This window comes from Eleutherodactylus coqui, chromosome 8, assembly GCF_035609145.1.
Source record: "Eleutherodactylus coqui strain aEleCoq1 chromosome 8, aEleCoq1.hap1, whole genome shotgun sequence".
In the NCBI taxonomy this organism is placed as follows: domain Eukaryota; kingdom Metazoa; phylum Chordata; class Amphibia; order Anura; family Eleutherodactylidae; genus Eleutherodactylus; species Eleutherodactylus coqui.
Genome location: NC_089844.1, coordinates 112,647,056 through 112,671,708, shown reverse-complemented (window position 1 = coordinate 112,671,708; position 24,653 = coordinate 112,647,056). Strand labels below are relative to the sequence as shown.

The window sequence follows — 24,653 nt, the reverse complement described above, 5'->3', positions numbered from 1 at the left end:
TGCAACAAAATGTCTGATATAAATATACCCTAATGTCTATAGGCACTAGCTGACCGTTGTCTACTTTTAGGAGACACATGGATTAGGCTGGCTGTACACGAATGAGTCAGATTCCGCATACAGGAGCCCACAGCGGAATTCAGCTGTGACCCCGGACTGCAACCCCTCGTACCTTCTCTTTCTGTACTGCGGATGACCACGGACACTCGCCGTCGGTGATGTGCAGTAAAGATTTTTCTTTATGTATTTATTTTCCCGCGCCATCACTAGGCGAAGATGTAGGTACCCACAGCCTACCCGCAATGTCAATAGATTTACAAACTTCAGCTGGTGGCGGAGGTGAAATCATGGCTTGTCACTGTGTCATGTAAGCTGCATTAGCTGCACAGCAGCGTTGAACCCTCTGTTGTGATATGTTTGCACGACAGTGATGGTTTGTTTCAACGCTGGACAACGGTTGACGATTAGATGAAGGCTTGACTGGTGTTGGTGGCATTAGTACTTGAGATGACATAATATCACATTCAGGAAATGTGAAGAATGTGGGGAAGGACTATGCTTCAATGTTGCTGGTCAATATGCACCACCAGCTATGTATGAAGACATTTGTGAGGTGTCATTTATTGGAGTCTCCAAACAGGTTTGCAGCAGTCTAACAACCAGCTACAAACTGCCAGACTGAGTACTGCTGTATCCATAGCAAATGAGGCTGCGGGGGTTTGTGGGGGATGTAGTCCGCCCATAATCCCTCATTTAGCTCAGAGACCATGTGACTGATCACATGACGGTGATATCATAACAGGTCCTGTCAGCACATGAGCTATGCATGTGTAAATTTGTGAGGTGTCATTTATTGGAGTCTCCACACAGGTATTCAGCTGTCTCACAACCAGCTACAATCTGCCAGACTGAGTATTGCTGTATCCATAGCAACTGAGGCTGCAGGGGTGTGTGGGGGATTTAGCCAACCCATAATCGCTCATTCAGTGCACAAGGAGGATAATGGACCTTTGATGACATCCCAGTCATGTGATCAGGGGGTGGAGCTAAGAGCCAGTAACTGACATCATAGGTGTGGTCAGGCTCTGCATGTAACTCACACATGACACACAGAATGACGGACAGGTGCTCGTTAGCACTTTGACTTTCTATAAATCCAACAACAATGTTATGTATACAAATAATAACGAACGTGTAAATTCTTTTATTGGCTGTTATAAATGTTCCTTTAAAGAAGGAGACAGTTCCTGGTACATGTATTGTGTGAACAGTTTTATGGAGCTTTACTCTATATATGACTGTAAGAGTATAGGGATGCCATGAAAAACAGCAAGCAGGTTATTGACCAAAACCTAGATGAACAGTATACAGTGCTTCTTAGTCTGTAAGGCGGGCTCCCTAGTTGTTGGTGTGGGAAGGGAGTTTTGACAAAAGTGATCACGTACTGCACAGGCCTTGTTGTCACTGCAGGAATATCATATTTAACAACCTAGGAAGACATTTATAAAGGCTTCTACTCCAGAATTCTGGAGCATAAAAGGTACATATTTTTGCAACTTTTAAGTTTTTTGCAGAAGCCTAGCCACTTTTTAAAAAAAAGTTGGTGGGCTTGTAGAAGGTGTTGTGGCCACCCCAGACCAACATATTTACGTATAATTTACGCTAGAAGCTGGCGTAACTTATGCCAGGTCAGACCTGCCATACATTTCCATGTAGGTGCATGGAGGTTCGAGATGCTTCTAATATATGAAAATGCACGTGCCTGTACATGTATTACGTGTGTCCGGCACTGAGGGAAATCACATTAATATTGGTGTTAGAAATCACGGTCTTAGTCAATTTCCCCTATGATTCACTCCTGTTGTGCTCATTTAAAGCAAAATTTCACCTTAAGACTAGTTCCACATAGGCAATTGCAGTTTTGCCACGAGAAAATAGTAGCAAAATCGTGTCTTTGTTCCCGCAATTTTTGAGCATCAGCGATGCTTTTTTTTTTTTTTCATAAATAATATCTAGAGATGAGCGAGCATACTCGTCCGAGCTTGATGCTCGTTCGAGTATTAGGGTGCTCGAGATGCTCGTTACTCGAGACGAGCACCACGCGGTACTCGTCTCGATTAAACGAGCACTGACCATTGAATTCAATGGAGCCGGCAATACAGCTCCAGAGTATATATTTTTCTTTAATTTTTACACAGTTTTGGATGATTTTCAGGGAAGGGCTTATATTTTTAAGCCATTCCCAAAAATTCACCCCTCGCTTGCCGGCAGCCCATTGCTTTCAATGGAGCCGGCTGTATTGCCGGCTCCATTAAATTCAATGGGCAAACATCGTTCTTCTCTGCCACAGATGTTACAGCTGTGGCAGAGGAGAACGATCTTTATGCTGACAGTGTGGGGAAGGGTCTCACTATTGCCACTATTGTGGCTTAATAGTGAGACCTCGGAGCCCGAAATGCAGCCCTGCATGTTGCTCCTCGCCTGCCCTATCCATTTCTGTGTTTTTTACATGACTTTGGTGATTTGCTAAGATTTTCACAACTGAAAACCTTAGCGGAGCACCAGTCATATACAAAAATGCTCGAGTCGCCCATTGACTTCAATGCGGTTTGTTACTCGAAACGAACTCTCGAGCATCACTGAAAGTTCGACTCGAGTAACGAGCACCCGAGCATTTTGGTGTTCGGTCATCTCTAATAATATCACAACAATGCTGCCTGCGATAAAATCGTGCATTTTTTATCAAAAAAGTCAATAGGACTTTCTAATGTTAAAATCCCATCAACTCACAATGCGATAAAAAGGAGGCTCCATAGGGAAATATGGGAGATATAAAATCACACATCGCAGAAAGATAGAGCATGCCACGATTCTTTGTTCTTGCAACATCGCATCAGCGAAAATATCGCTAATGGGAAGGAAACGATTGAAAATCATTGGTTTCATAAATTTGCTTTTTTACTCACTCTCGTATGGCGCGATTTTGTCATACGTTTAAAACCACCCTTACGCAACCGTTCGAAATATATCATTATTATCTATTTTGTCTCCTTAGACCTGTTACACTGCTGATGCCAAAATTCAGCAGCGATGGAAAAGGCCCATGTCATTGGCATCAGAAAAAAATGAAGAACTGAGGAGAGATTACAGTCTAAGGTGGCAAGAGAATAGGAAGAAGTTACTGCGGTTTAGCTAAAATAGAGGCAAAAACCCTGATATACCCTAAATATGTGATGTAATACTATGGCATGGGAAACGTATACTTCCTGTATTACACTAGTATTATGCCGTAGGCACAGAAGCTATGTCCTCGCCATCAGCAGAACGTGTCAGCTGTAGTACACCACTTACACGGCACTGCAACGGACTGGGTCAGAGTTAAAGGGGTTATTCTACTAAAGACATTTAGCATCTATCCACAGGATACAGTAATATTTGTTTGATCACTGAGGTTACAATTGCTGGGATCCCCACTGATCTTAAAAACTGTATCCCTCACGTGCCCCATGTGAATGGAGCCATGGTATACATGCATGACCCCCACTTCATTCACCTCTATAGGATAGAGGGAGATTGATGTGCTCGGCTATCTTCCTCCATCCCCTAGAAGTGAATGGAGCAGTAGTCATGCATTGTGCACTGCTGCCTATTCACATGGGACACTTGAGGTACACTATTTAGCGACCAGATATTTATCACCTATCCTATCACCCTTTTAAATCTGTGCCCACCCATTAAACCCCTGAGAAAACATGGTCAATACCAACCATGGCACCTTAGTACTTTTACAAAGAGAGGGGCTCCCTCTGTTAGTCCGCTAGTGCCTCTAAGCCTTCATTGCAGGGCTGCAATAGGTTGATATAGCAGTTATAGCCCTTGGAAAGACCCCAGGTCTGCCATTCTACAACCATATAAGCTGACCGGCATAATACATAGCATTAGAGAAGTATTGCTATGGTATGTATTACAGAAACAATCAAAGGATTAAAAGTTTAAGTCCTGAAGTACAACTAAAATAAATAGTAAAAAAAAAAGGTTCAATAAAACACATCAAAAAGGAATCCAAGAAAAGAAAAATGTTTTCTATCCTGGAAAAAATATAGTTGGTGTTGTCAATTATCCTAACAAAACGCATAGTAAAATCATTACTTCTATTACTCGGTGAAAAACAATACCAGATTTACTGTTCTTTTTGCTAGCTCCGCCCAAATTGAATATTCATTACATTATATTTACTCCAAAATAGTGCCATTGAAAATACAGCTTGTTATGCAAAAAAACGGGTCCTTATACAGCTACATTGACACAGTAACTAAAACCGACTAGTGTAGTGATGACAGGTTATTGAGCCATGTAGTAGCTTTGCTACGCCTGCTTCAGAGTGGACCATGTGTATTGCACAGTAGGAACATCAGTCTGGTATGCTGGGATATATAGTATAAGGCTATATTTCCCACATCCTGGATTTGTGGCATCTCTTTTGCCATGATTACCATGTACATGAAACAGAAAAACAGCAGTTTTGTAAATTTGTAGCAAAATGACACTGTTACACAAAACTGCTGCATTTTTGTAATTTTTTTTAGGGGCCCCATTTTTGGCAGTTTTCAAAGCTGTATGCAAACATATCTAAGAAATTTGGTACATATTTACATGCAACTGAAAAACAAAACCAGCAGTAAAATCACCCTAAATAGAGTACATTTTAGGATACTTACAGTTTTTGCTTTGCTGAGTTGAGACATCCTAATGTATCCTTGGCCATGTCGTCTTAGATAGAGAATGTAAAATGGCGAAGAAACAAGTAAGTAAAAACAGGGTATCCAGTAAAGAATGGTATAGTGAAAACACCAGGAGAAGTCAGGATTATCTGTGTGCCAGGTCTGGTTCACATCCTACAAGATAAAAACAGATATATAGAACAGAAGAAGTTCCAAATGTTTTTTTAATCAGATTTTAGTGTTCTCACTGATTTCAGTAGGATCACTGGTGTAAAAAAGCAACAAGATACCTGCAAGGTAGCATATGTGGCAGCACTCCCTCTCCAGAGAAGGTAGCTGCTGATTACTCCATATACATTAAAAGTATCAGTTACTTATTGACCACAGCAACGCCATAAGGTGAGCGGAGTCTGGGGAAGATTATTACACTAAAGCCATGCTCACAGGACATTTTTTTGCTGTTGCATTTGCCATGGCACATCCGCACTCCGTTGCTTTCAATATGAATCCATGCCGTAGAAGTTACATGTCACTTCTTGATGTGGATGGAATGCGAATTTTGAGGCAAAAGCCGCAGATTTCTGTTGTGGATTTTAAGGCAGAAAAATTCAACATGGATTCTAACGATTTCAAGATACCCTAAAGCAGTGTTCCCCAACTCCAGTCCTCAGGGACCGCCAACAGGTCATGTTTTCAGGATTTCCTCAGTGTTCCACAGGTGATGTAATTATTGCCGGAGCCTCAGACATTGCCACAGCTGTTCTTGCCATAGGATATCCTGAAAACATGACCTGTTGGTGGTCCCTGAGGACTGGAGTTGGGGACCGCTGCCCTAAAGGTATGTTCACATGTGACAGATTCGTAGTGGCAACTCTGTACCAAATGGTTCAGATTGAAGAACAGATTTTGGTGTGGATTTTACCCCCTCAATTTAGGAGGTGAAATCCACAGCAGATCTGCATGTTTTATCCAATATGCCCAGATGAAGTAGGAAGCGAACCGCGTGTTGGAAGGCAGGGTGTTTGAAGGTCTGTATCTGTTCCCTTAGGAAATTATTTCCATGTAAGTACTTTTTATTAACACTGGGAAGAGCCCACTAACTAATTTTAAACATAAAATATAACTTTTATTCACTCTGTTAAAAATTGAGCTCCCTGACAAACATACACAGATATATATCAATCTAAATGATCAATTTACGATCAGTAAAGTATCAACACTGTAGTTCCAATATTAATAAATTCTGTTGGTGGACAAAAAGTATATAAATTATGCACGATCAACTTGTTTTTGTGTATCGTGCAGAAATTAATTTATTCTCCCACAGTCGACGCGTTTCTTCAGTCACCTCCAACCTGTGACTGATTCATCAGGATGGGGAGACAGTATATTACAGAAATATGTCCACTTTGATGATGGATAGTGAGGATGTATTAATCACTTATCAAAAACTCCCTTTTTTTTCTTTTCCTGTGGATTTTTATATAGTACGGGAGTTTTCTTTTCCCCAAAATTTGATGATACTTGTGTTGCAAATGGTCTGAATTATGATATTAATTGGTTTCAGCTCAGTACTTGAAGTATCCAGCCCAGATTGATTTAGGTTTAATCATGGTTAACGGATGCCATCCGAGCTAAATCTCTAACCACATTAATGATATCATTCAGGAATCATGTGGTTACGATAATACACGGACTGGTATCCAACTGATGTATGTATCTTCACTGTGACTCTGTTAGACTAATGGTCATCAGTGTGATCTTATTCCATAAATTATTCTAGTAACTTACTGGGGTACTTCTGTGTAGCTGTCCCTGATGTTTGTTTATAAACCATCAGTAAGTAGCTAACAGATGTTACACAGCTACTTGAAATGTTTTTATATAGGCGGTCATAAACACAGTTGGGCCTCAATATTATGAGCCCATTGATAAACTGTGTTATCATTAGTGTCCTTAGTGCAGCTTTAGGTTAGTCTAAGTCAAAAGAGCTAGATACTTTGGCTCAATTGCAGTGACTGAACACTAAAGCTGACTTAGTTTGCTGCCCAGATCACTAAAGAGAGCTGTAACATAGTACTGGAATCGGATGTGATATCTGATAGCACCCTTCAACCTTTCCCACACAGCACAGCATGTGCAACCGCTGGGATCAATGTCCCACAATAAACTGACAGACCTGGTATCCTCTGGTTTGCCAAGGTTTAAGTATACCAAACTCCTCCCCTCTAATTGGGGGCTCGTCTCTGTTTGCACCTATCACAAGATATCCGGCCCTGAAGTGGGCGTTCCCATCTGCTGCAATCATGTGACCACTATTGTCCCATGACTCAAATCATGTGGCTGCGGATGTCATGTGACCTATTAACTCACGAGGCGCCACACAGGTCCTTAACTATTGCAGAAATTCAGCATTATATCCTGAGTACCGCTGTCTTGCTTGACAGTTTGTTGTTTATGTCTCACTAGCTGTCTGCTTGTTCAACGCCCATACTCACTGTCCCCTTATTAGTTTGAAATCGCTCACTTTTAACGGAGAAACCATCTCCAACTGTTTTATCATATGAATGATGTATTAAATAGGCGATCCTATTGTTTTATGATCACACTACCTAGCAAACCATTATGAGCAATAAAACATTAGAACAGGGCTGTCGTGTCATTTCTATGATTTGTGCAGTGATATTTATTTGGAGTGGTATATTTTAATTGTAGCTCAAGCTAACAGCAAATGAACTGATTTTTCTTGCTGAACAAGATAAGTGTTTCCATAAAAAGACTACACCATTGTCTTAATTAAGGTTTTTTATTTTTATTTGATCCATTCATCTCAAAATGTTGCTACTATAACCTGTGTGTTATTACAACCATATTTATTTTACAGATGGATTTTTGAGGTCCTCACATTATATTCATGGTATCTATTAACACTTAAATGAAAGGAGCAAACGACAAACATTCATTCAAGCCATTTGGAGCCACTGAATTCAAGCGATGGATCCATCTTGATTCCTTCTGAAGTAGATCACGATCTACATTGCCTCTACGTGCCGTCAAACGCAGGGTCTCAATTCCTCTAAATACCACCTTATGGGGATCATTCCCATGTACGTCTCGGATGTGGTTTGCTAAACTAGTGCTCTCATTCCTGTTTATGTTTCCTATATGTGAGAGCACTCTTCTTCGCAGTTCTTGTATCGTCTTACCTACATAGTCCTTTGGACAAGGACATGTTGCGACATATATAACGGCTGTGGTTCTGCAGTTTATGAAGCTCCTAATAGAGTAGGTTTTACCCGTTGCTGCACCAGTGAAGGTTTTGGTCCTCTCCATAAAAGGACAGGCTTTGCAGCCCGAACATCTGAAAGAGCCTGAAATTGGGTGTTGATCCAGCCAGTTTTGTGGGTCCACTTTGGGAATATAGTGGCTGTGCACCAATCTGTCCCTCACGCTCCTCCCCCTCCGGTATGTAATAGAGGGTTGCTCAGATAAACATCTTGTGAGGTCATATCAATCTAAATGATCAATTTACGATCAGTAAAGTATCAACACTGTAGTTCCAATATTAATAAATTCTGTTGGTGGACAAAAAGTATATAAATTATGCACGATCAACTTGTTTTTGTGTATCGTGCAGAAATTAATTTATTCTCCCACAGTCGACGCGTTTCTTCAGTCACCTCCAACCTGTGACTGATTCATCAGGATGGGGAGACAGTATATTACAGAAATATGTCCACTTTGATGATGGATAGTGAGGATGTATTAATCACTTATCAAAAACTCCCTTTTTTTTCTATACCTATCTACTACGCGAACGCAGGGGACCACCTCAATAAACTTAATGGATGAAGGGACCACTAATAAGAGTACAGGGACTCTACCGGATCCTGAGAAAGATATGACTATCATTAATTTGTCAAAGAAGATTCTGTCTTTGGACGAAATTACAGTCCTCAAAAAAGGTCTGTCATTCGTGCCTACACATCAGTTTGATCTGTTTACGTGGGAGAAAGACTTAGCGCTATTTCTTAGAAAGCTACGCTGGCGTAAGTATTACGCCATTCAAGAGCGTAAGAAAAGCGCTGAATTGAATCTTGATCCGAGCGACATCACTGCTCTTAACGACCTAGACCAGCTCTCACAAGAAGCTCGCAGACCCATAGGGGAAGGCCCCTTTACGAACTTGAAGAATAAAAGTACTAGTATGCCGCCTGTTGGTGATAATCCACACATTGATATATTTGAGACTCTTGTAAAACAAGAACTTCAATTACTATCACAAGAAAAGTGTTTCCATCACCAAAATCTCTCAGTAACGGAAAAAAAAGCCTTGGTCTCCTTAGAAAAAGATCACAATATTGTAATAAAACAATCAGATAAAGGAGGAAACATTGTCATCATGGATAAATCAGATTACCAAGAAATGTGTTTACAGCTCTTAAAAGATACTTCAAGCTATGGTAAACTCTCAAAGGATCCTACTGATGAATTCTCACAACAATTAAAAGAAATATTAACCAAGGCTTTAGAAAATCACTTAATTGACAACAGAGAATTTGAGTTCTTACATATCAGTTATCCTCAGGTGGCGACGTTCTACGCCATACCCAAAGTTCATAAGGGCCTGTCCCCACTTAAAGGTCGCCCAATAGTCTCTGGGATTAACAGCATTACACAAAATCCAAGTGTCTATATCGACAAAGTCCTTCGGAATTTCGTAGAGGCATTACCTTCATACGTCCAAGACACCACGGACGTACTCAGGAAACTGGATGGCATCTGCGTCCCAGAAACAGTTTATCTTGCAAGCTTAGATGTAGAAGCTCTTTATACATCTATTCCCCATCATGGTGGCCTCAAAGCAATAAAGCACTTCCTCAGCCAAAGGGGTCAACATTTCAGTCAGCATAACATGTTCATAATAGAACTATTACAGTTCGTCCTTGAACATAATTATTTTCTTTTTAATGGCAAATTCTCCCACCAGCTCAGGGGTACCGCAATGGGGAGCCCATGTGCGCCCACTTATGCAAATCTTTACCTGGGCTGGTGGGAGGAAAAATTTGTCTTTGAAGAATCCAACTTAAAATGGACAAACATGGTAGACATCTGGCTGAGGTACATAGACGATGTGCTTATACTGTGGTCAGGGGATACTGATTCCTTTCAAGATTTCGTCAACATGTTGAATAAAAACGATCTTGGGTTGAGGTTCACATCAGAGATTAACTCCCAATCAATCACGTTCTTGGACCTCCAAATTTCCAAAACCTCGACTGGCACCTTGGCAACTACTATCTATAGGAAGCCCACAGCTACCAACAATCTCCTCCATTATCAAAGTCACCATCCATGGGCCCTCAAAAAGGGCATTCCAAAAGGGCAGATTTTGAGGACGAAAAGAAATTGCTCTGAACCCCAGGAATTCGAAGTAAAAGCTAGAGAAATGGCGGATAGATTCACAAGACGAGGTTATCCAGAGAACGTGATTAGAGAGGCGCAAACGGCAGCGGCAGTAAGAACAAGAACTGAGCTCCTATCAAGAAAAGTGAAAGAACAGGGTGAAGGTTTAATACGGATGATAGCAACATACGATGAAAAATCCGCCAAAGTTAGGGGAATTTTCCAAAAATATTGGAACATTCTAAGAAGGGACACTGACCTCACAAGATGTTTATCTGAGCAACCCTCTATTACATACCGGAGGGGGAGGAGCGTGAGGGACAGATTGGTGCACAGCCACTATATTCCCAAAGTGGACCCACAAAACTGGCTGGATCAACACCCAATTTCAGGCTCTTTCAGATGTTCGGGCTGCAAAGCCTGTCTTTTTATGGAGAGGACCAAAACCTTCACTGGTGCAGCAACGGGTAAAACCTACTCTATTAGGAGCTTCATAAACTGCAGAACCACAGCCGTTATATATGTCGCAACATGTCCTTGTCCAAAGGACTATGTAGGTAAGACGATACAAGAACTGCGAAGAAGAGTGCTCTCACATATAGGAAACATAAACAGGAATGAGAGCACTAGTTTAGCAAACCACATCCGAGACGTACATGGGAATGATCCCCATAAGGTGGTATTTAGAGGAATTGAGACCCTGCGTTTGACGGCACGTAGAGGCAATGTAGATCGTGATCTACTTCAGAAGGAATCAAGATGGATCCATCGCTTGAATTCAGTGGCTCCAAATGGCTTGAATGAATGTTTGTCGTTTGCTCCTTTCATTTAAGTGTTAATAGATACCATGAATATAATGTGAGGACCTCAAAAATCCATCTGTAAAATAAATATGGTTGTAATAACACACAGGTTATAGTAGCAACATTTTGAGATGAATGGATCAAATAAAAATAAAAAACCTTAATTAAGACAATGGTGTAGTCTTTTTATGGAAACACTTATCTTGTTCAGCAAGAAAAATCAGTTCATTTGCTGTTAGCTTGAGCTACAATTAAAATATACCACTCCAAATAAATATCACTGCACAAATCATAGAAATGACACGACAGCCCTGTTCTAATGTTTTATTGCTCATAATGGTTTGCTAGGTAGTGTGATCATAAAACAATAGGATCGCCTATTTAATACATCATTCATATGATAAAACAGTTGGAGATAGTTTCTCCGTTAAAAGTGAGCGATTTCAAACTAATAAGGGGACAGTGAGTATGGGCGTTGAACAAGCAGACAGCTAGTGAGACATAAACAACAAACTGTCAAGCAAGACAGCGGTACTCAGGATATAATGCTGAATTTCTGCAATAGTTAAGGACCTGTGTGGCGCCTCGTGAGTTAATAGGTCACATGACATCCGCAGCCACATGATTTGAGTCATGGGACAATAGTGGTCACATGATTGCAGCAGATGGGAACGCCCACTTCAGGGCCGGATATCTTGTGATAGGTGCAAACAGAGACGAGCCCCCAATTAGAGGGGAGGAGTTTGGTATACTTAAACCTTGGCAAACCAGAGGATACCAGGTCTGTCAGTTTATTGTGGGACATTGATCCCAGCGGTTGCACATGCTGTGCTGTGTGGGAAAGGTTGAAGGGTGCTATCAGATATCACATCCGATTCCAGTACTATGTTACAGCTCTCTTTAGTGATCTGGGCAGCAAACTAAGTCAGCTTTAGTGTTCAGTCACTGCAATTGAGCCAAAGTATCTAGCTCTTTTGACTTAGACTAACCTAAAGCTGCACTAAGGACACTAATGATAACACAGTTTATCAATGGGCTCATAATATTGAGGCCCAACTGTGTTTATGACCGCCTATATAAAAACATTTCAAGTAGCTGTGTAACATCTGTTAGCTACTTACTGATGGTTTATAAACAAACATCAGGGACAGCTACACAGAAGTACCCCAGTAAGTTACTAGAATAATTTATGGAATAAGATCACACTGATGACCATTAGTCTAACAGAGTCACAGTGAAGATACATACATCAGTTGGATACCAGTCCGTGTATTATCGTAACCACATGATTCCTGAATGATATCATTAATGTGGTTAGAGATTTAGCTCGGATGGCATCCGTTAACCATGATTAAACCTAAATCAATCTGGGCTGGATACTTCAAGTACTGAGCTGAAACCAATTAATATCATAATTCAGACCATTTGCAACACAAGTATCATCAAATTTTGGGGAAAAGAAAACTCCCGTACTATATAAAAATCCACAGGAAAAGAAAAAAAAGGGAGTTTTTGATAAGTGATTAATACATCCTCACTATCCATCATCAAAGTGGACATATTTCTGTAATATACTGTCTCCCCATCCTGATGAATCAGTCACAGGTTGGAGGTGACTGAAGAAACGCGTCGACTGTGGGAGAATAAATTAATTTCTGCACGATACACAAAAACAAGTTGATCGTGCATAATTTATATACTTTTTGTCCACCAACAGAATTTATTAATATTGGAACTACAGTGTTGATACTTTACTGATCGTAAATTGATCATTTAGATTGATATATATCTGTGTATGTTTGTCAGGGAGCTCAATTTTTAACAGAGTGAATAAAAGTTATATTTTATGTTTAAAATTAGTTAGTGGGCTCTTCCCAGTGTTAATAATTAAGTTTAAAAAGAACCCTACTGTCACAGTGATTAGTAAGTACTTTTTATGGTTCAATAACTTTTGTTTTTTAAAGGAACGTTTATTAGGTGTTTTCATATAATACAGTACAAATGGAAAAATGTTGGTCACAAAGTTTAGTGATCAGAACTTTTCTGTCCTTTTAGTTGCCAATACCCTTTTTTTCCTTCTTCCCCCCTCCCCTCCCAGAGATACAGAACCCAAAGTTCCCAACCTGGGGAATCATAACAATAAAAAAAAAAATTCCACACTTCACCAACGGCACGACTGTCAGTACAGCAAACATTCAGCATCCTGGTAGATAGTGAGAGCTGAGAGATGACAGACCTTCAATTTTCCTAAGGAATAGGGATTTAGTCAGATGCACCTGATGCGGTGTTAGGGTAGTCAACCCACGACCCCATATCATGGTAAATTTAGCAAGGCAACAGTCAGCCATATATCTCAATTTATATAAAGGAATGTCCCCATTCCAATAACTTTTATTAGAAACACATGGAACCAGTAGTAGCAAAACATTCAAGACAATTTAGGCTGTATTCACATCTGTTCAGAGCCACCAGCGCAGAACCGGCATTGGCTGAAAAACCCATGCATGCAGGACTTTTTCATCTAATAAAAATGTTGGACATGTGCAGGAAGTAAACTGACCCATTATAGTCAACAGGTTCTATTCTAACAGTTTGCTTCCGTTATGAGACAAACCTGTTCATCCTGGGGATTCCGTTTTCCTACTCCCATAACGGAGGAGGAAACCGGAATCCCTAGCACAGATGTGAATAGAGCCTAAGGCTGCCTGTCCATGGGCGAAGCGGAATATCGCTCGCAATACTCCACCGCAGAGGATGAGGGGGGAGAACTGACAACTGACATCTAATATCCATATATCATAATGGATTGCGGGGCACAGGAGGCATCCTGTCACAAATGGATGCTGTATTTAATTTAATGCAGGCAGATTATGAACTTCAAAGCTCACTAAAAATGTGAAACATGAGAGAGATTTGATGGAGGAGGATATCATTGGAGAATGTTAAGAAAAATTTGACCCCAAGTGGGTTACAGGTGCAAATATTTCCATCGTATTGGAGAGATGATGATGATAACTTTAGCTCCAAATGGCAGGAGAATGATAAATAACAAGCACAGTCCAATTCCCTCTACCCCTCCCGATTTTCTCCATCTGTTTCCCCCCACTTTTTAGGTCATTCTCCAACCATTATTTCTGTCTCTTGCCCACTCAGTTTAACACTATTTTATTTTATTATTATATTAGGGGTAAAGTTAATGAAGAAACAAACGGGTATCTTATTTTATGTTTTAAAAATAAACAATATTTGGCAATGTTACTTTGGTCAATTTGCTTAATTTTGTAACCCTTTGAATTTTTCCACGAGTGATATGTTTTGACCATTCTAAAATTAATAAAAATGTTGTTAACCAAATGGCAGGAGATATGCAGTATCTGCTCTAGATCACGTATGCAGTTGATTATGGAACAGAGATAATTATGTGTATCAGTGGGTAGAGCAGAACATTACGCAACCCGCAGTGCTAAAAAGAAATATGAGCCATAAAAATGTTTACAAAGCAAAAGAGGAGCTTATGAGGACATTGCTGGAAGGTCAGATAGACAGCGGACTGATCCTCAAAAAGAGGTTCTGGGCATGAGTCTCACCTTTTACCCCTTTACTCCATTTGACTGCTTTACTGCCCTAAAGTAGCTGCACCAAGTAGTTGGTCTTCAAAAAGCTCTTCCATCAGTAGAGATCACCAATGCGAGGTAGTGCGGGATTACACCGATGTCGTTATGTTAGTGCTTCCCGAGGAGAGTATGCCACTGGGATGATGCTGTAGACACTGCCACGCTGGTGGGGAAGGCTCAAGCTGATCTCATCAGGTGTGTTATGTGTGATGTTTTTGGCTACATGTATAGTAAATATCCAACTAAATCTTTCATCTAATCCGCCACGATGAAGCAGCGAGCAAAATCTGCATTGGGGCAAAAGACTTGCGGTGGTCTGTATGATGTTTCTCTATCTGTGCTCATAGAAATTATTTCTGTTTATGTACTTTTTTAGAGCCTTGCCTGTTGGGTATATAATTCATAGTGCACAGAACATCATTGTGGATTTATGTATAGCTTAATGACCTGAGGATTTCTTTGCTATGGTCTTTTAACATTATTATATCCTCGGATGAAGCTGGACCTGCTTGCTAATATTTGATGTCTCTGTGTGGTCAAACATGTCCTTTACTCACACCCTTACTGAACAAAAGCCAATTTACTGAGGCCAACATTACCAATAATAACCATTTATAAGGGTCAAATATTACCCTACAGCAATAGCCAAATACAGAGAAACCTCAAATCTCAGCCATTTGAGGCTGGGTTCAAAACAGGGCAGAATCCCACAGAAAATCTCACGGTTTGGCCGCAGGGAAAAACTGCGAGATTTCCATCGGGAAAGCTCTGCTTCAAAACCTGCGGCATTGAGCCGCGGGTTTTGGAGCGGCTTGGCCGCATGCTTTTCCGTTGCGGTCGGCGCTCCCATAAAGGAGAGTGCGGCCGCAACGGAAAAAAAAATATAGACATGCTGTAGCCGGGTAATCCGTGCCGCAGCCCCGTTTCTGCCGACTTTGCTGCGACGGATTGGCCGTCCTGTGTGGACCAGATATTTGACAAATCTCGTCCACATGGCTGGCCAATCAAGGGGGTTAGCAGCCTCAGGCGGATTTGCCACGCCAAATCCGCCCTGTGTGAATCCAGCCTAAAGGCCCATTTACACGGAGCGATGATCGCTCAAACGACAGTTTGAGTGACTGCTTTGAGCGATCATTTTGCATAAACTATTAAGTAGCTATTTAGTGTGCAAATGAAGCCTTTAGCTGAATGCAGTTAATAGCCGGAGGGCTCTTATCAGCTTTCAGTTCCTTTGTTCTCCGATGGGAAACAATGTTATCAGCACTACCCATGGAGAACTGCTGATAAGGCCAAAAGATGATTTTTAGGTTGGCCTGAATTTAACGATCAGCTAGCAGTGCACGAAAACTGCACGATGCCCGCGTGTTTAGACGCAATGATGATTGCTCAAACGATCGCCTTTTAGCGATTTTTGAGCGATCATTGCTCCGTGTAAATGGGCCTTACTCTTTCAGCACAACCAATGTTGATTAAAGTATTGTCAAAGGAAGGGGGCTTCTTTTTTTTAACTACTTTAGAGAATGGCATGATACTGGCCAGGGTTTGCCTTTATATAGTGAGAGCTTGGGGCTTAATAAGATACCCTGTGATTGTAATATAAAATGTCTGCTACAGCATACTGTGAATATGCCCTGACAGCTACTAGTGCATTTTATTATGATCAGGTATTATGTACTTGCATATAGTAAGAGAGTTAAAAAATACAATTAAAATAAGACTAAGGCCTCCTGCACACGGGTGGATTTGCATTGTGAAATCTATAGTGGGATTCCGTCTCCGGACTCCGCAGCAAATTCAGCCCGTAGCATGCTATGGAAGAACGCAATTTCCTGCCCACGAGCGGAAATCGTTTGCGATTTTCCACTTGTGGGAAAGAAATCGCAGCATGTTGCCGCGGGATACACACGGACGGCTTCCATTTGTTGGCATTTATGCTGCATGATAAACACTAAAAAAAAAAGAAAAAAAAAAAAGGCAAAATTGAGATGTTTTTTTTTCTCACTGCAATTATAAAAAAAATAATAAAATGTTTACAATATAGTCAATGCACCCAAAAATAGCACCAATAAAAACTACAGTTTGCCACGCAAGAAACAAGCCCTCATACGGACGTGTCGACGGAAAAATAAAATAGTTATGGCTTTAGAAATGTGGAGATGAAAATCCCCCAAAAATCGTTGCATCCTCAACGCCAAAATAGGCCATGTCCTTAAGGGGTTAAACAGAAGTCAGAAAACCTATACATATTTGGTAACCTGGTAACAACCTGTATAATAAAGTTTGTATTATTTGCAGTAATTATAGAATGGGAGGATAAAAAATATAAAAAAAGCAACAGCAGAATTGCATAGTAATATTCAATGCCAAAAAAAGAACACATAAACCTAAAACTAAAATAAGGTGAAAAGTTGTTAGAAAGACTGGAAGGCTAAAACTTTGTATACCTTGCTCGTTCTGAAGGGGTTTAATAGGTCCTGGCCAAAGAGATAGATTTTAACAATAATGAATTTTAGAACTACTTTTTATGCAATTCTCTCATGTAATCTTTGGCACCAAAGGTAGACCTTCACTTGAATAATTGAACAAACATGTTTCATCTTTAGAACATGGTGATAAAGTCTAGAAAACATTTCTGGAATCTGTAGAATAAAGCGTTTCATGCATTCAAGATTATCTGTAAACAGAAAAAAACAAAACTTACCCAGAATTTCTCAGACTCGTTGAGTTTGCAAAGCCACTTCATGCCGGCAGAAGGTATATTGCGAGTTAAGCCACACAATCACAGCTGATACTATACTTAACTGTCAAAAAAACCCATCCATGAAGCAAAATAACGTGTTTTGGACAAAGAAGCCCAAGGCTTTCTGTTGCACTGAGATATTCTCTTTCACACTGCTTTTCTTTCAGACTTTCCAACCAACATTCCGAGATCTTCCTTTCATTGTTCCAAGCCTTTGTTGAAGTTTCCTTTTCACTCCATTAAGTAGCCCGGCTCTGCCAATCACACCCTGCAGGACAGATGAGGCGATTCAACAACAGTTCCAGATGCGGGACAGGAAGACATGACAAGAAATGTTTTTGCATGGAACCTTTAAGGATTCTTTACTGTATTCAAGTATAGAGTTAATTTATTCAGATCAACTTTAAATATTTTTTTCATAAATCAAAAGTGCAAATACAATAAACTTTGTAACATATCTTATGAGAGAAACATGCTTCTTTCTCTACTTCTCAGCCTCTTCTCCCAGCACTGATCACTCACTTTAAATGTGCCGATAAATTCCGTACACAGACATCTGTACACTGAGGGATCAGCTGCGGCCCATAGAAATCTATGGAGCAGCAAGGGAGGAATAGGTGAAAGGAACTGTTGAAAGAAGACACAGATGTGGCTGCAGCTTCCAGTTAGTGTTCTAGTTCACTGCAGTTCTACAATCACATCTACCCTGCTCAGTACTGCTGTATAATGTCCCCCATGCTGCTGCTTTTGAGGATGCGCTACAGACAGGCAGAGAAGATATCCTGTTCTCCTATATGTGAAGTATATGAGAGACATCATAGAGGCTAGTCTACACCCCTACCGGAGCTGAGTTCAGTGCAAACTAGAAATTATTATTGTTCATTGTATTCACTCTGTAAAAGTGTTCCCAGCATGCTTTCAACCATGAAAACGCTTTTCCAAACGTGTATCTGTTATTGCCCATCAGTTTGGTGGGCATCACACATGCAAGTCCACCAGTGACTTGGGGATTGGCTCAGTAAGACTTCTTCCAGCAGCTTGCATGACACGCCCATCGGACTGTTAAGAGCTCATTAGCATACAGCACAGGGTTTTTAAAAATGACTTTTTCTACACTACACAGGGCTAATGGGCAATGATATATACACATTTGGAAAGGTGTTATGATGGCTGAAGGCATACTGGGAGCACTTTACTAGAGTGAAACCTGATGAGAAGTTTCCAGTGAACTCAGAATCTATATTTGCCTTTCATTACGGGTGACACCCACATCCACACCCTCACTATTAGGCACTTGTTATAATTAGAACTGAAAATATCTGATATATAATTAAGGTACAGTATGATTCACTAGCAGATAATATAATTGCATTCAGAACCTTCACTTTTACATACTGCATTGTTTCCAAGATCCCTACTCATGGGATATATTAAGACAATGGCTAAGGGCAGAGGAAATTAAAAATATTCATGTTCCCCAGGACTGGACTATAGCGTAACTTTTCCAGTATGATCCATTAGCCAAAATCATAATTGTGAGCATTGTGATATGATACTACTTTAGGTTGTCCATTGCACAACTACTACAGATGATCTGGAATGCCTGCTGCGTCCGCTGTGATAACGAGGATATACAATGGTTGCATAGTAATTAGCTGCAAGATCACACACTTCATAAAGCACACGTACCATGTAGAGCAGGTTTAAAGACTATGCTGTACATCTGCAGATCATTTTTTTTTTTACTTAATTGCATGTATTTGGGGCTAAAATAATTTTTTGCAGGTTTTTATTAAACTTTTTGCCTGTTTGGCTTCTGCAACCTGCAAGTATTATAATACATAGCAGGTTGCAGCATGTCGATATAAAGAAGGCTGAACAGCACTCCAAACATATGAAAAGCATGGATGCCCCGTTTGGCGTATATATGCTACCCATGTAAAGCATTGGTTCACAATGCATTCATTAACATGGGTGATTATGTATCGCATAAATACGCTGGCAGCGTGTGAAAAATAGTTCTCTGCCATTCAATGTTCACACTGCAGAATTCCACAGCATGAAAGAAATCGCTGCATGTTCTAATTGCCATGGAAAATGCCGCGGCCGGCTTCCATCGTAGTCAATGGAAACCGTCTGTCACGAGATACTTCTGCAGGGAGCACAGCGGCCACGTCACCGCCCACGCGTCATGCACTGCACTGCGCATGCGCGCCGGCTCGCCAGATGGGACTTGTGCGGTGCATCCGAAAGAGGTGAGTATGGGGTCTTTGGGGGGCACCGTGTTGGACTCCGCTGGGATATTCCGTGTAGTCAAACACGGCCGTGGGCATAAGGCCTAACTTTGTTTTATTTTTATCATTTATTTATTTGTAATAATAAATTGTGTTACATCAACACATTTGTCCTTTAAGGGCTTATTTAGACGATAGTATATCGGACAGGTTTTCACGCCTGACCGACGTACGCTGCCCCTCTCTGCCAGGAGAGGAGGCGGGACGGGCCAGGAGTTAGTGCATGGAGCTCCTGATCCTCACCACTGTTTGCAATAGGGGGGTGGGGCGGGGTGGAACGTAGCTCCGCTCCCATCGCACTCCTTCCATTGCAGAGAGGGGTCAGACTTCTGGCTGCCATCACATCAGAGGGTACTGATGGGTGACAGAGAAAGCCACCTACCCTTGTCAACCACTTACATGTTGCGTTCGCTATTGACAGTGGCTTTTAGGGGGGTTTAAACTATCTGGATCAGAGGTTTTGTGCTCCCAGCCATTAGAACTGGAGCTCTGCTGTCAGTAGATGTCCGAGTCCCAGTTCTTCACGGCACGCAACTTCAATTTGGCCACCATAAAAGGTCAGGAGTCGAGTCTTTGACCCCTTAGTGATTGCTGCAAACACACGGATAGCTGGTCACTAAAGGGTTAAAGGAGAATTCAAACCCCAAACTATATTTTTCATTATATTTACACCAATACATTTGCCCCGATGAGCTCTATATCATTTTAGTTCCATGTAGCATCACTGAAGTGGATAAACAGACTGCTACGTCCCCCATAGTTACGGGTCTGTTTTCATCATGCTTTCGCTATGCATCAAGTGTATATGTTTACGTTTAACCCCTTAAGGATGCAGTGCTTTTTATTTTCCATTTTTGTTTTCCCTGTTGGGTTAAAAAAAAATTCTTTAAAGGTATCACTCTGCGTATTCATAGACTACGATTGGTCAAAGTGCCGACTTTTGACTCTATCTCACCTCTCTTACCTCTCATGTTTTTTTAAGGGGCAGAATAGCATAACATACCACAAAAAAAGCATGCTTCAAGTCTATGTTTTCAGGTGGTTTCACAACTACGCTTGGGGGTCCAGTTTCCTGCTCTGTTCAGGGAGCACAAAAGGGGAATCCCTGGCCAAACGGCCTAGTCTTATGATATAACTGAGCAGCGTTGAACGGACCCCATTGACTATAATGGAGTCTGTCTGCTTTCCATTCAGCTGCCCAGACCTGCGACGGAACTTCTGACCGGAGGCTCCAACACAGATGTGAAACCACCCTTATTTTCATATTTTTAAGCATCACAATCATAGACATGAAAATGTAAATGTTTATGTTTCCATACATTAAACGTATGTTTTTTGTTCTTCAATGCCTAAAAAAAAAAAGTGTCCAACTACAAAACTTTATTTCAAAAAGAGAGTTTACTGCAAAAAAATATATACTTTTTTTACGCAAATGTGGACACAAATGTATAGAGACATATGACTATGTTCAACGTATACGTTTAAAGGGCAGCTGTATGCTTAAATTGCATCGAAAATCAACTAAACATACATAAAAAACGAAAAGCCACTAAGTGATCAACATCGTAGGAGCTTCTTAATCCCTTAACACTATAGGATGTACAGTTACGTCCTGCAGCGTCGGGGTATGTATGGAGTTCGGGCGGCGATCTCCCTCCATACAACGCGGCAGCAACAGCTCTGATAAGCTGCGCGGCTCATCGGAGCTGTTAACTTTTAAATGCCGCTGTTAAATACCCGGCCGATGTTCTGGGGTCTCATACGGACCCCCTTCTGAAAGGCTCCAGCGCTGTCTTGGCAGAATGCCTATCAAGCCAAGCTCGGGAGGATCCTTGATAGTCTGCCTGCCCGATCGCATTATGATGTAATTACATTAGACTGCAGTAGCGATCAAAGCATCGCAAGTTGTTGTCCCATCTAGGGACTAAAAAAAAGTTAAAATGAGATCAATAAAGTTTTACTAAATATTAAAACAAAAAAGTAATAAAAAGTTAAAAAAAAAACCTTTTGCCATGTTTACAATAAAACAACCTAATTAATAAAACAAAAATACATATTCGGTATCGCTGCGTCCATAAAGGTCTGATCTATCAAAGTAACGTATTATCTACCCCGCACGATGAACGTCGTCAGAAGAAAGAAATAAAGAACACCAGAAGTGCGCTTCTTTGGTCACCCTGTCTCCAAGAACAAATGCAATAAAAAGCAATCAAAAAGTCGTATGTATTCAAAAAAGGTACCAACGCAAACTACAGCACGTCCCGCAAAAAATGAGCCCTCGCACAACGAGGTCGGCGGAAAAATTAAAAAGTTATTGCGGTCAGAAGATGGCGGCAGAAAATAATTTAAAAAAAATTAAATATCATTTTTAAAAAAGTAATACAACAAAAAAAAAAAACAAACTATATAAATTTGGTATCGTAGTAATCGTACTGACCCGTAGAATAAAGTTATCAGGTCATTTCTGTTGCAGCTTGTGCGCTGTAGAAACCAGACGCACCGAAAGATGGCGGAATTTTGTTTTTTTTTCTCATTTTATTTTTTAAAGTTTTTCAGTACATTATATGGTGCATTAAATAATACAACTGAAAAATACAACTCGTCCCGCAAAAAACAAGACCTTATACAGCGACGTCGATGGATAAACAAAGGAGTTAACCAATTTTTTGGAAAATGGAAAAAAAAAAAGGGCCGCGTCCTTAAGGGGTTAATGGCTGTCAAAAATGAATGCTAGAAACAAGTTCCAGGTCCCCCCAGTATCTGTAAGCTACTTCTAGCATTCCTGCAGTATATTCCTGACTGCACTGTAACACAAGGCAGGCGCAACTAGTGTGATAACAAGGATATACATACTTATAATATGTGTACATACGGGGCTGTCAGGTCCCAGCAGCTGCAGCAAGTATACGGCCGGCAAGAGGGAGGCCAGGACGAGTGCAGGAATGGGGAGTATGTGTGTGACAGGAGGGTGGAGCCGCCATACTCCTTCCTCCAGTACAAGGTTTCTTCATGTACGGGAGGGAGGCATGTATATAGACAGCACAGCGCACATGTATGGAGGAGGCCGGCCGGCCGGCGGGGTACACGGTCTCCTCACTGCTCTGTGTGAGGTAATGCGCGGGAAAGTACCAGGCGGACCCCATAAGGGAGCAGCTTATACACACTGATAAATATACAATACCTGAGCTCGGTAATGAAATACGTGAGGTAAAAGTTGTGTAATATTACACCCCTGTTATTAGGGGGTACAATATAGTTCTATATTCTCATGTGAGGACAGTTTCACACAGTAATATCACTCCCAGGTAACATGGACCCTCAGCTGCTCTCCTGTGTGGTAAGGATGCTATCATGTATTCGAAGGCCTCCTGTCCACGGGCGATATGTCACTGTGTTATCCGCGGCGATAATCCGCCCATGGATAATGCAGTGAAGGCTTCCCATAGGCTTAACTATGGACAGTGCACCCCGACGGCCATGAGCGGAGAAGCATAGCGATTCTCCATTCGCGGCCTTTGAATTGCGGCATGCTGCGATTTGCCTTGGTGAGCCTATCTATACGATAGGCTCACCGCGGAGACCTGTCATTTCTCCCCCTGCTCCTGCACAGCGGAATATTGCTGGCGATATTCCGCCAGGCCCGTGGACAGACAGCCTAAGGCCCCCAGCACACTGCAGAGACGGAATCCGTCTCTGTCAGCGGCGTTATGGCGTACCTGCTTGCTTTCATTATCTTCTGTGCTGGGGATGGTCCGCACAGCGAGCCGCCATTGGACATGCGCTGTACAATTTTTTTTTTTTTTAACTCCTGCCTTTCCTGCGTCATCACCTAGCGATGACACGGTATCCGCGACCTTTCTGCAATGTGATTGTGGAAGGGCCGCGGATCGGACGGCTGCCATTCGTGCGGAATTCATACAAAAAATGGAGCATGCTGCAATTTTTCCTACACTTGCGGAAACCGCGATTGGTTTCCGCAAGTGTGCAGGAAGAATCAATTTCCCATAGCATGCTATGGGCGCTATTTGCTGGGCAGATTGCGCAGTAAATATCTGTCCGTGGGCAGGAGCCCTAAGGCCTCATTCACTCAGGCGTAAGTGGATTTGGTCTGGAAAATACTCTTTTTACGGTGTGTGTATATAAATGTATGTGTATATATAGTATATACATATACACACCCACGCGCGTTCGTGTTTTTGGCGTGTATTTGACACGCATGCTTTTTTTTGTGCCTGTCGCATTCACTGCTTTTTTTTTTACACGCCAAAAAAAGGCAAGGCCCAATTCGCATCACCTTTTTTCACATTGTCTCCTAGCAACACGCCGTAAAAACTCAGCAGATACGTATGTCATGTGTTATACCATGTTTTTTTGCACACAGTCTTGAATGGGAATTTTAATATGTTCAATGTGCACCAGTGGGACAGGCTGCAATTTTTTTTTTGACACACGTAAAAAACACGTCAGAATTTACCAATATAAATCAATGGTGTTCTATACTGTTCATATTATACATGTAATACAGACCAAAAATCTGGCCATGTGAATGAGCCCCTAGGGATCTTTCACACTTGGTGGGTATTTTAATACCATTCACAGGAAGAGTAATGTCCACGAATAGGGAAAAAGATCTGATTACTGAATACGGCACAAACGGGTAACCATTTTGGGGTGCAAGTCTTCATTTATATGTGCGCTGTACAAAAAAAACCTGTTTTTAAATTGACACAATTGCCAAAAAATGAAAATGAAATGAAAAATTTTTTCCTACTGCTTTACTTAGATTTATTCAAAAGTTGTAGGGTAACAATTCTAAGTAGACCCCTGGATAAATTCATTATGGGGTCTAGTTTTTAAAATGGGGTCATTTGTCTGGGGTTTTCTATGGTTTTGGCCACTGAAGAGCTCTTACAAGTGTGCTAAAGGGCATAAAAGGCTTTCAAGCAAAATTTCTGTTCTGAAAGCCACGGACTACTCCTTTCATTTCGGGCCCCGTTGTGCATACAGACATAATATTAGGGCCACATTAGGTATGTTTCTGAACACAGGACAAACAGGGGTATCTATTTGGGGGT

The 24,653-nt window shown here is 41.2% G+C and overlaps 1 protein-coding gene across 2 annotated transcripts in view; it reads right to left on the bottom strand.

Moving 5' to 3' along the window:
• The window catches only part of LOC136576705 (multidrug resistance-associated protein 1-like), a 126,218-nt gene extending 103,734 nt beyond the window's left edge, over window positions 1–22,484 (bottom strand). For both annotated transcript variants that reach the window (XM_066576237.1, XM_066576238.1), the window contains exons 1-3: window positions 22,432–22,484; window positions 17,246–17,552; window positions 4,719–4,895 (exon numbers count right to left, since the gene is read on the bottom strand). In XM_066576237.1, coding sequence (XP_066432334.1) covers window positions 4,719–4,895; window positions 17,246–17,287 — 219 coding nt within the window. In that variant the 5' untranslated portion in view covers window positions 17,288–17,552; window positions 22,432–22,484. The remainder of the gene's footprint in view (window positions 1–4,718; window positions 4,896–17,245; window positions 17,553–22,431) is intronic.
• Window positions 22,485–24,653: the final 2,169 nt, after the last annotated feature.